This window comes from Rhineura floridana, chromosome 8 (assembly GCF_030035675.1).
Source record: "Rhineura floridana isolate rRhiFlo1 chromosome 8, rRhiFlo1.hap2, whole genome shotgun sequence".
NCBI classification, from domain to species: Eukaryota; Metazoa; Chordata; class Lepidosauria; order Squamata; family Rhineuridae; genus Rhineura; species Rhineura floridana.
The window spans coordinates 18,187,603-18,199,942 of record NC_084487.1 but is presented as its reverse complement, the minus strand read 5'-3'; the positions used below and the strand labels follow the sequence as shown (position 1 = coordinate 18,199,942).

The window sequence follows — 12,340 nt, the reverse complement described above, 5'->3', positions numbered from 1 at the left end:
ATGCTGCTTCCAAAGTGGCACCTCGCAGGATTGAACCCCTTCTCTTGGTTAGGAGAGTGCAGCATTGCCTTCCCCTGCCCACTTCCTAACCATATGTTTAATTAAGGGTGGGATTTTTAAAAACAAACAAACTAAACATTAGCCACACTCTCCAAATTGATTCAGGTCCAGAGGTGGTCTCTGGCTTGGCCCAATTTGGTGCATCTGGTTCTGGGCCCAAGGTGGGTTGGGAGGGCTGTGCACAGCCTTAGTGTGTATGTGTTGAAAGACTCTAAAAATGTCTAAAAAATACAAACCTCATTCTCCTTGGCTTTTGCTGGCAGGGTGTGAAAAGGACACCGGAATTTCCATGTGGATCTACGTTTTGCTGGGTAATCTACTGCGTGGAATTGGGGAAACACCAATCCAGCCTTTGGGAATTGCATACATTGATGACTATGCCACAGAAGAGAGTGCAGCCTTTTACATCGGTATTTTTTTTTTTTTAAATGAAGCAGTCTTTCTGTTTCTCTCACTGCCATACTAGATGGTTCTTCACTTTCATAAGAATGTTAAAAGAGCCCTAACGGATTAGAGAAAAGGTCCAGCACCTTGTTTCCTACATTGGCCAAGCAGATACCTCTAGGAAGCACATAAGCAAGACAAAAGAGTAATAACCCTTTCCTGATGTTCATATCCCGGGCGCAAACCCCACTGAACATGTTTACTTCTAAGGAAACATGCATAGAATTGCACAGTGAGAGACTTCACTATAAGAACACAAGAAAAGTACGGCTGTGTCATGCCAAAAGCCCATATAGTCCAGTATCCTATTTTCACAGCGGCAACCAGATGCCTATAGAAACCCCACCAGCTTTCTGCTTGCAATTCCCAGCAACTTGTATTTAGACCCACACACTGGGAGTAATCCATAGCCATCATGGCTAGTAGCCATTGATAGCCTTATCCTCCATGAATTTGTTTCATCCTCATTTAAAGCCTTCCCAGCTGGTGTCCCTCTCACACCATTCAGTTTCCTTGGATGACCCCAAGGATCCTAGTATTATGAGAGAGGGAGGAAAATGTCTCCCTATCCACTTTCTCCACCAAACTACCCAGTTCAATTCCCAGCATTCTTAACTGGGCAACTCAATAACCAGAAGCAATAACGGGAACAGAGCGTACCACAAATGATCTCAATGTAGGTTGGGTGATGGCTTGTAAAACTGGAACAGGCATGGTGGTCTTCAGTGTCACCTTTCCTTTGAATATGAGCTTAGGTACAAGAGAACAGAACTGGGTCAGAACACATGAAGATGGTGGTGTCCCCCCTTTTATAAGTATTATTATTATTATTTATTTATTACATTTATACCCCACCTTTCTTTTCATGATAGAAACCCAAGGTGGTTCCCATGTGGTCTCCCATCCAGGCACTGACCAGACCTGACCCTGCTTAGCTTCAGCACGGGACTGGCCTCATGTGCCTTCAGACCATAGCCTGGGACCAGCAATTCTCCTCATTCTTATTAACAGTTTATAACTTTTCAGGCTAATGAGGCTGTTCTGCTTCCTTTTGCAGGGTGTGTGCAGACCGTTGCAATAATAGGCCCCATCTTTGGCTTCCTATTGGGGTCTTTGTGTGCCACACTATATGTAGACATTGGCTTTGTAGACATGGGTGAGTCTGAGCAAATGGCCAGTGTGGTTTCTTGGATCTCAAAATGCAAATGGCAAGAGTGGTTTTATATCCGTATCTACAGGGCTGCCTCATTGTAATGTGGTCAATATAAAAAAGCACTTCAACATGCAGCCAATCCTGGGAAAGGATGGGGTGCATAACCTCCACCTTCAGGATTTTGAGGCTAAGTTAGTTATCTCCACTTAAATTATCTGGAGGGTTTTCATGTCCAGCACTTGGTGTGGAAGCTGGCCAAGAAGAGCTGCAGATTAATGAGCTCAAAAGGAAGCTGTTAACTAAAGGTCCAAAGGGGACTGAGAGATTTTGTACAGTGCTCTGCTGAAATCTGTCCTCCAATTTCCCCGGTTAAGAAGGCTTCCACTTTTCTACCTCATTCCCAGGGCCCTTGAGAATGACTTTAGAAGTTTGATCAGTGTGTTTTTGAGCTTACCCTTTCATTGCACAGTGACCCAGGGTAGCTTATGTGTTTTTGTAAACATTCAAAAATTTCTCTAGAATACTTCAGCCTTCCCAGCTGCCCACACTTCCTGATCTGAAAAAGCCCCATGGGAGGAGTTACCAAATGATGTTGTTCCCAGGGCTCTAACTGAAGCAGGGGCACTTGGAAAGGCTGCAGAATGCAGACCACTGGGGAGATGATTTGTAAAATGAAAGAAAGGATTCCCACAAACACCCTTTGGTCACCTCAAGAGTAATGTAAGCACACCAAAATCCCTACACCCCATCCAGTTGAATTTCAGACCAGTGGAGCCAACGCAGCACTCATATCAATGTGCTTGTGGAGCCCCAACTTCACTTGTCCCCCACTGTCCAAGTAAGCTGCAGTATTCCAGTGTCAGGAGGGTAGCTTGACAACATTGCCCCACCACACTGTCTGCTCCTGCCTCTGCCTCTTCTCTTCCTTAGGTTCCCACTCCCAACACGTCCAAGAGGTAAAGGCCCCCACCCCTACCATAACCTGACTCTGCTCAATATTTGAAATGTTCCTATTAATGACCTAAGTCTTCATTTCTTTCCCCAGACAGCATCACCATAACTCACCAGGACTCCCAGTGGGTAGGGGCTTGGTGGCTTGGTTATTTAATTGCCGGGGTGGTCAGCATCCTTGCTGCAATCCCTTTCTGGTTCTTACCAAAACATCTCCCAAGGCCAGAGACCCAAAAGGATTCCAGCACTTCCTCTGAACAATCCAAGTTCTTCACCGAAGATAGCAGAGAACATTGCGTCGCCTACCAAGAGGAAGTCAAGTTTCTAGAGATGGCGAAAGGTAAGGTAACGTGGCTGCTTAATTCATACATATTTACACTTTTGATCTAGCTTTGGTAATTGTCTCAACTTGTAGCACCGGCTTGCTTTCATACCCTCGGATGCTGAAAGACCAAATTAGCTTATTGGGAATGTGGGCTGAATACAGTAGGGCCCCGCTTTAGAGCGCTTCGCTTTACAGCGTTCTGCTAATACAGCGGTTGTGAATTGTAGAAAGGCCCCGCTTTACAGCACTTGTTCCGCTTTTACCGCTTTTTTTTTGCCGCCGGATGCCATTTTGGTCAATGTAAGTCAATGGGATCCACTTTACAGCGGTTTTCGCTTTACAATGGGGGTCCGGAACGTAACCCACTGTATGAGCGGGGGCCTACTGTAGCTTCACATTGAGCTTAATGTGTGTTGGAATAGCCACATGATTACTTGATCTTTGCCTGTAGTAGCAACTAGGGATGGATGGATCTGTAACTTAATCAGAGGCAACGTGCTTCTGAAAACCAGTTGCTGGGAGCTACAGGAGGGGAAAGTGCTCTTGCATTCAGGTCCTGTTTGTGGGCTTTTCATGGGTAACTGATTGGCCACTGTGAAAACAGGATGCTGGACTAGATGGGCCACTGGTCTGATCCAGCAAGGCTCTTCTTATGTTCTTAAATCAGTTTCCGTTTCTTTGAGGTTTATCAGTTTTTCAAATCTGTAGTTAAATTTGCCACATTTCTGCATCAGTGATGCAGAACACATGACCAGATGTTGGACTACAGCTCCCATCCTTCCTCATGATTGGCCATGTTGGCTGGAGCTGATTGGAGCTGGAATACAACATCTGGAGGGCCACTTGTTCCCCATTCGTGGTCCAATGGCTGGAATAAGGAAGAACCAGCACTCTGCAAGGACTTTGAAAACAATTTTTTTATGACAAGCTTCCATCAGTGTGGTTTTCCAGTCACTTTGTCAATAGTGTGCCACCATTTCATTTTACAGATTTTCTGCCTTCGTTGAAAAGCCTCTTTGGGAATCCAGTGTATTTTTTACATCTCTGCTCCAGCATCATCCAGTTTAATTCTCTCATTGGCATGGTGACTTACAAACCAAAATATATTGAAGAGCAATTTGGACAATCATCTTCAAAAACCAATTTTGTCATAGGTATGTCTTCCCTGCTTTTTTATAGGGATGATGTCGACACCACTTTGTGCTGGGTTTGGTGAAGGAACTATAGTTTTATAGTTCCAGTTTATACTGGAAACAAGCCAGAGTTTTCAGGATAGCACTTCCGTTAGGTACTTCATCGAAAGCAAAGTTTTGAAGCCGATATGGAGCTTCCAGTTTTGAGCAAAACATTGAATGGAATCTTGAGGAAAGCAAAATAGTTGCTATAAGACTGATAACATTTCTCCAGGATATCCCAGGCTGCCCAGCCATATATCCTGAGCTAATCAAGGCTGAAAACTTCAGACTGAGTAATGGCTTTATAGGGAGTGGGAGAGATAGAAAACATGCAAATCACGCAGCCAATGTGCTTCTGGTAAAGATACCATAAAAGATGTCCTGAGCTAGGCTCAAAAAAGAATTCCAAGGGCTCATTAACACCTGGCTCAAAGTAGAGCAAGCTTTGCTAATTCCAGAATCTTTCTCTCCATCAGATTCAAATCCAAACAGGAGATGTAATGGTGTCTTCCCTGACCTTTCAGTTTCTCCCTCCTGACACCATAAGTTAGAAGACTGTTACAGGGTTGTAGCAGAAGAGGGATGAGGCTCCTTTAGGCTTCCGGATGTTGCTGGATCTACATCTCTCATCACCCCTGTCTGTTGGCCATGCTGGCTGGAGAAGATGGGAATTGGAGTCCAATAACAACTGGAGGGCCACAGGTTCTCTGTCCCTGTGACTGAAAGATACATACTTATTGTTTTCATTTTTGGACCAGTTTTGGCCCACAAACTGCCAGTTGCCTACACTTTCATCTCCTCTGTTTTTGTTCCTCGAACATGGAAGTTGGAATTTCTTGGCACGGCACCTATTCAACTCCCACAATCTGTGAATGCTGTTTAGGAGGGGGGAAAGCACTTAGAAGCAATTCTTGCCCATAACACAGTGCCCTCCTTTGTATTGCAAGCTTTTCTTAGAGCTTCTAAGCCTTTAGCTGTGTGTGAAACCATTTAAGATTATGCAAAGCAGAGGAAGAACCACTTATGAAGAATATGTGGAACATTTATTGCTGTTACTATAGCATGGCCTTCACCAGCCTGGGGCCTCCATATGTTTTGGACTACAGCTCCCATCAGCCATGACCATTGACCCGACTGGCAGGGGCTGATGGGAGTTGTTGTCCAAAACACCTGGAGCGTACCAGGATGGCAAAGGCTGCTATAGCATCGTAATGCAAGACTCCAAAATAGGTTTAGATAAATTGCCTTTAGGGAGAGGATAGGCAAAGAGAGAAAAATAAGGCAAATGGATGACTTCAGATTTCGAGGTTTAGCAGCCGTGAAAAATATATTAAGAATATTGTCTGATGGATATTGGGATTAATTCAGAACAGGGGTGGGGACCTTCAGGCCATGAGAGACAAATGCAGCCCTCCAAGTCTCTCTTTCTGACCCCTCAGGGCTCATGCCCCTCACTGACCTTGCTCTGCACCCTCCTTGAATGTATTTGCCTGGCTGGGATGTGCCCCTGAACTCTGATCATGCCTCTTGCTTGCTTGGAGGAAGGACAGAGAGGGGTGTGTGTAGAAGCTAGCCTATAGTAAGAATGTAAAATTTACATTAATTGGTCCACCCATATTGGTCTCGGCCCTGCCCATTTTTGGCATGTAACACACAGAAAGTTACACAGAAGGGCTTGCGGCTCACAGACTGAAAAGGGTTCCCTGTCCTTGATTCTCATATAGATATAGATATAGATATATACCACTATTCATAAAAAAAAATCAAAGAGGTTTACAACACACATAAATACAGAATAAAACCATAAAATTTAAAATCTGAAACCATTAACTAACTGTTGCAGAAAGATATTATATATAGCTTGCAGAATTTGTGTATCCTTAAAAATGAGACTATATTGTATTGATTTTCTTCTTTGTTGGGGCGTAGGTCTCATTAATATTCCTGCTGTGGCCCTTGGGATATTCTCCGGAGGGCTGATCATGAAGAAATTTAGGCTGAATGTCTTGGGGGCAGCTAGGCTGTCCTTAGGATCCTCCTTCTTTGGTTACCTGCTCCTCCTCTCGCTCTTCGCCATGGGTTGCAAGAATGCTGATGTGGCAGGCTTGACCATCTCCTACAAAGGGTATGTTCCACCAGAGGGTGTTGGGGAATAGCTTGGGCAAAATGCTGGGCCAATTGCATTTGCCAAAGTACAGCCAACCTTCTACAGTATTTATATTTGTATATACCATGTCCAATCTTCTTCGATCTGCAGAATGGACACTTTTACAAGTGCCCCATAATGTTTGTTTCACACTTGCGAGAAATTGATTTTTAGTGTGGCAGCACCTACACTTTGGAACTTCCTGCCCACTGATATCAGGCAGATGTCTTCATTGTACTCTTTTCAACACCTGCTAAAGACATTTTTGTTTAGGCAAGCCTACCCAGTTATGCAATTTTATTATTTGCATTTGTGTTCAAAATCTATTGATTTCATCTATATTTTGATAATTTATTATGTCTATTGGTTTTAAAGTCTATTTTCATTGCTATTTTTAATGAATATTTTATATCACATTATGACAACCACTGAGAGACTATTACTATTGTTTGATTAAGTGATATATAAGTCTTGCTAAATAGTAAATCAATAAGAAAAATCCTGCAGCTGCTGTCCTGCCACTTTCACTTTCACTGCAGTTTCCTTCAAGTACTGCAGCACACACAGACAGACTCGTGTGCCTGTTCCAGATGCTGTGTTCTGGGCCAGGTGAAGTTTCCAGATAGTCTTAATAGCATACTAAGCTGCCGGAATCAGACCATTGGTCCATCTATCCCAGTACTGTCTAGTCTGACTGGCAGTAGCTCTCCAGGGCTTCAGGCATGGGTCTTTCCTAGCCCCACCTGGAGATGCTGGGGATTGAACCTGGGACCGTCTGCATGCAAGGCAGATGCTCTGCCACTGAGCTATGGCCTCTCCTCTTTGTCACTGGTGCTGCCTCTTTCACAGCTGCTGCAGTTTCCTTAAAGGTTTTTTAAAAAAACTTGCCTGTTTGCATGTGCTCCATGGGTCCTTTTTCTTAACAGGGATGGAAAAGGTGGTGGGTGTTTTTTCTGTCCATATGCATGATGCTCTTTAGCTTATAGGTGTATCTCCCAGGCTGTTAGGTGAGGGCCACCCACTTAAAATGGCTTTCAAAAAGAGAGCTTGACAAATTCACTGAAGTTAATGTATTGTTATGGGTTTGGGGCTGAGATGGATGATTTCTTTGAGTCCCCTTCCAGCCTCTGATTTGGAACCCTGCACCTGGAGGGGAGAAATCTGCTCTGCTGGCCAGATCTCCCTTTGTTCGCCAAAGAGAGCGACCAAGTGAGTTCATGGGCCTATCAAGCAAATGAGCCAGAGATATCCTATTGTTACTGAAACTCTTCAGGAGAGACCCCCCCCTTCCTGAGACCAAGGAGAGGCTTGTGTTTTGAGTTGAGTTAGAGTAAAGGTTGGGAACTGGAGACAGGCAGAGAGGCTGGTTCTCTGCACCATGGCTTTAGGGTGCCTCCTGTAAGCCTGATGGAAAAGAAAGATCTATTTGACGGCTGATGCTTTGAAGTCCTTCATCTTAAGCTCAGGTTGGGATGTGTGTAAATAAATAAACCATATTTCATAAAGACACCACAGTCTCTGCTGAACTTCTTTCCAAGGAAACCAAACCCCTGGGTAAGCACAAGGACCCCTGGAGACCGCTCACCGCTCGGATGTTGGGGTGGCGCACAACAGTATTTATCTATTACATTTACATCCCACCTTTCTTCCATCATAAAACCCAAAGGATCTGACATATTTATGGAGGATAAGGCTATCAATGACTACTAGCCATGATGGCTATGTTCTGCCTCTACTGAGTTTGCCTCTGAATACCAGTGGCTGGAAATCACTTTCCATTGCATTTTCCTGTTGCTTTCTTGACTGCTCATTGTCAGAGAGCAGCATTTCTTCCATTGGAACTGAAACTAAGGGAGCAGAGCTGTCACTATCTAGAGTGCTGGAGCCTTTTCCTGTTTCAGCCTCCTGCTGCTGGAACCCACTGGGTCCCTTCCCCAGGTCCCAGGTCTCCTCCTCCTCCTCTTCCTGATCACCCCAGGAATGCTCTGCAGACCCCATGACAGGTGGGTCATAGTTGCTTTCTGGGAGGGATAGGGATAGGGGTGAGGCAATAGGGAGGTCAACATAGTACCAAAGCACTGGGAGAAGCACCATGCTGACCTCCCTACTGTCTCTCTTCCCCCCTCCCCCTGGAGAGCTGGGAACCTCACACAACAGCTCCACCCCACTCCATGAGCTGTGTCTGTTCCCCCAGCAGCCCCCCACATGCAGAGGGGAAAAAGCTCTTCTAATTCTTTTATTCCCCTCTGCAGCCACAATCAGGTGGAACGAACTCTGTTTTCTGAGTGCAACTCAGGATGCATCTGCTCCAACAATGAATGGGACCCCATATGTGGGGAAAACGGAATCACCTACATCTCAGCTTGCCTCGCTGGCTGCAAAACATCCAATGGAAGTGGGAAGAACTTGGTAAGTTTCTTTCTGTCTGGCTCCTTCTCCTTTATAAGTTTAGAGCAGCTTGTACCTATTGGAACTGTGAGGGTGGAAGGCAGAGAGATCAACAGTAAAAAGAAGCTGGAGCCAGACCCAATGACTAGCAAAGATCCAATGAATTCTAATCTGGTTCCCATCCTTCTGCCTGCTAAGGAAGCTGGCAGGCAGTGCCATCACTTGTGCTGTGGGGACTGGTGGCTCCGCTGTCAGTGGATCTGCTCCAGGGTTTAGTCTGAACTTTTAAGGAGCTGTCCAAGGTGCTTAAATCAAACTCCTAAGAATCTGCCCAAGGTGCTGAAGCCTATTTAGGCTTCAGGACCTTGGACAGCTTTCCCTGAAAGTTTGGACTAAAACCCAGAATGGTTTCATTGCCCCACTGACATCAGACCCACTAGTTTCCACTGTGTATCGGCTGCAAGTAAGGAGGCAGGCAGGTTGGGATTGGCTGGGGGCACACTGAGGTTGGTGGGGCAGTGCTTCATTCATCCTAATGGACTCCCCAATACTGGTTAAAGGCCAATTCACACAGTCCTTATTAAGGTCCTGTGTAAGGGTGAAGTCAGCCCAGGCTGAGGCACAGCATCAGCAACTAGCATTGTGGCTGATGCTGGTCACTGACATCTCTGTTTTATATGAGTATAGTAGGGTCACTGGCAGTCAGATGCAGAGTGTCAAGTGAGGCTGCAGGTTCATTCTCCAGAATGCTCTCTCCAGAGGCTGCCACGTGGTTTCCCTTGGTGCTTTGCTTATAAATGCCACCAGCCCTGCTGCCCTAGTTTGGAGGGGGGGAAGCCCCAGTTTTTAAAAGAAAAGAAATAGGGATGGTCTGCAGATAGTCTGCTGCTGCCCCTGGGTAAGCATTGTTGGAGGGAGCTACCCATCAAAGTGGCATGGGGTGCTAACCGAAGGGGTGGAGGACCTACTAGATTGGTGGAGTGGGGGGCTGGAGGGTGCCTTGCTCAGCGCCTATCAAACACGGCTCTGGATCTGCTCAGCCCAGGTGGATTTTGGCACAATGAAACCTGTAATTGTTTTAACACCTCTCCAAATTGCAAGTCCTTAGGCTGGATCCAAAGATCTGAGAGTGAACTTCTGCTCACAGAATGAGATACAGTCAGCTCCTGGGAATGGAATGAAGTGGACATGATGTTTACAGACTCCTTCCTCTTCTCTGAGAGCCAGTGTGGTGTAGTGGTTAAGGTGTTGGACTATGACCTGGGAGACCAGGGTTCGAATCCCCACATAGTCATGAAGCTCACTGGGTGACCTTGGGCAGTCACTACCTCTCAGCCTCAGAAGGAGGCAATGGTAACCCCCCCCGAATACCGCTTACCATGAAAACCCTATTCATAGGGTCACCATAAGTCGGAATCGACTTGAAGCCAGTCCATTTCCATGTTTCCCCCTTCTCTTGCAGTTCTCTGTGTCTCCACTCCCCAAAAGGCTGCTACGGAGGGCTAAGGGGTCCTCTCAAACAGTGTGGAAGGTGGTGTGGGAGCTGCAGGGGGAATGTGGAATCAGCAAAATTGTCCCCCTCCACTTCTTTCATGGAAATCTCTGCTGTATCAAAACTGCTTCCATTCATGAAAAGGCTCCTTCAAAGAGTGGAAGGACACCTTGAAATCCAGCCCATTTTGTCCTTGTTCAACCTAGTTCTGGAAAGTTTTCAAGGAGTTGGTCAAATGTGATTGTTTCAAACTGTAACACCAGAAGCTTTACAAAAGCCTTGGTGCCCGAAATCATCATTGTGGCATTAGGAACAATAAAAAACTGGGGCATTTGGAAACATTAAGCTTTTTAAACTGTTATGAACAATGTGCCTGAGTTTTAAAATGCCTTGATTTTCTGTAACCAGATCCAAGACAGCCAGTGTTGTGTAGTGGTTAGGGAGCTAGATTTGAACCCTGGGACACCAGGGTTTGAATCTCCACTCAGCCACGAAATTCATTGGGTGACCTTGGGCCAGTCACTGCATCTCAGCCTAACCTACCTCACAGGGTTGTTGTGGGGATTAAATGAGGGGGGAGGACCATGTATGCCATCTTGAGCTCCTTGAAGAAAAAGGTGGGATATAAATGAAATAAATAAGTAAGTAAGTAAGTAAGATTGACATTGTGTAACATCACCATACAGCAGTTTCTGAAACCTTATTTTTATTTGTTCCGTTCCAGATATTTCATAACTGCAGCTGTGTGGAAATCACAGAATTTCCATCAAGACTTTCTTCAGCTGTGGTAGGACCATGCCAAAAAGGAAATGAATGTCCAAAAATGTTTCTCTATTTTCTGGTCATATCAGTAATCACATCCTATACACTGTCGATTGGAGGCACCCCTGGATACATTTTACTTCTAAGGTAAATAGCTGTCATTTCCACTGAACACAAATATGTATTTCCAAGGCTGAAGACAAAGGGCCAAGATAATTTTTTTCAGTAAATATGTGGCGTTTGTAGGAATGGACAGGTCAATCTATTTTTGGCTTGTGTCAGTTTCTCATGTGTTCATTCCATCCTGTTTCTACATTAATCTGCATTTTTAAAAGGTCAGCATGAAGATCCATAAGCATTTAAGAACATTGTTAAACCAAATATGTACTTAAATATGTATTTTATCTCAGTGTACACATTTCTAAACATATTTTGTCCTAAAATATGTGTTTTAATGCTTTTCAGTACATTTTTGAGTGAAGAATTGTATTGCAAAATTCAGATATATGTGAAACCTGAAGGATAATTATGTTCTGATCCACACGTCCATCTGGGAAGCTGACACTGGAATTCACACAAAATGAATTCCTCAAGCATCCTTAGCCACTTGTCAAGTTCTCTCTTTTCTCTTTCACATCTAGTATGGGGAGGGAGTACCTGAGGCCCTCCAGATATTGCTGGTTTACATCTCCCATCATCCCAGACCTTTGACCATGCTGACTGGGGCTGATGGGAGTTGTAGTCCAACAACACCTGGAGGGCCACGTGTTCCCTAGCCCAGATCTAGTAGAACTTGCCTCATGTGGCATGATGATTTTCTGCGTTTTTCCTACATGTCATACTGAGTCAGACCATTGGTCCATCTAACTCAGTATTGCCTACAGTGACTGGCAGCAGCTCTCCTGAGTTTCAAACAGGGGTCTCTTTCAGTCTTCCCTAAAAATGCCGGGAATTGAAGCTGGGACCTTCTGCATGCAAAGCAGACACTCCACCACTGAACTACAGCCCTTCCTCACTCCATATCATTGGCTATCAGTAGGGATTGAGGCTGGAAATCACAAAACGTTGTGAAATCATGATGTAAGTAAGGTCTACTAGATGTTTTGAAAGGGCACTTAAAAAACAAAGCTGCATAGTGGAAGCCTGCATTTATAATAACTAGAGATGACCCAGTCAAGTTGAAGTTACTCTTTAAGGTCACATCCACACCGTACATTTAAAGCACATTTAATGTACATATAAAGCACATGGGTTCCCCCCACTCAAGAATCCTGGGACCTGTCATTTGTTAAGGGTACTGGGAATTCTTTGGGGGAAACCACTTGCTTTAAATGCCCATTAAATGTGCTTTAAATGCCCATTAAATGTGCTTTAAATGTATGGTGCGGATGTGACCTATTGTCTATGCTCCACTTGTGCGTATTAGGGATGGGAATAGACAGGT

The 12,340-nt window shown here is 44.9% G+C and overlaps 1 protein-coding gene across 1 annotated transcript in view; it reads left to right on the top strand.

The window, feature by feature from the left end:
- The window catches only part of SLCO1C1 (solute carrier organic anion transporter family member 1C1), a 32,404-nt gene that overhangs the window by 13,287 nt on the left and 6,777 nt on the right, over positions 1-12,340 (top strand). Inside the window, exons 6-12 of the mRNA XM_061582696.1 lie at positions 324-470; positions 1,562-1,660; positions 2,703-2,948; positions 3,923-4,087; positions 6,038-6,233; positions 8,507-8,663; positions 10,859-11,043. Coding sequence (XP_061438680.1) covers positions 324-470; positions 1,562-1,660; positions 2,703-2,948; positions 3,923-4,087; positions 6,038-6,233; positions 8,507-8,663; positions 10,859-11,043 — 1,195 coding nt within the window. The remainder of the gene's footprint in view (positions 1-323; positions 471-1,561; positions 1,661-2,702; positions 2,949-3,922; positions 4,088-6,037; positions 6,234-8,506; positions 8,664-10,858; positions 11,044-12,340) is intronic.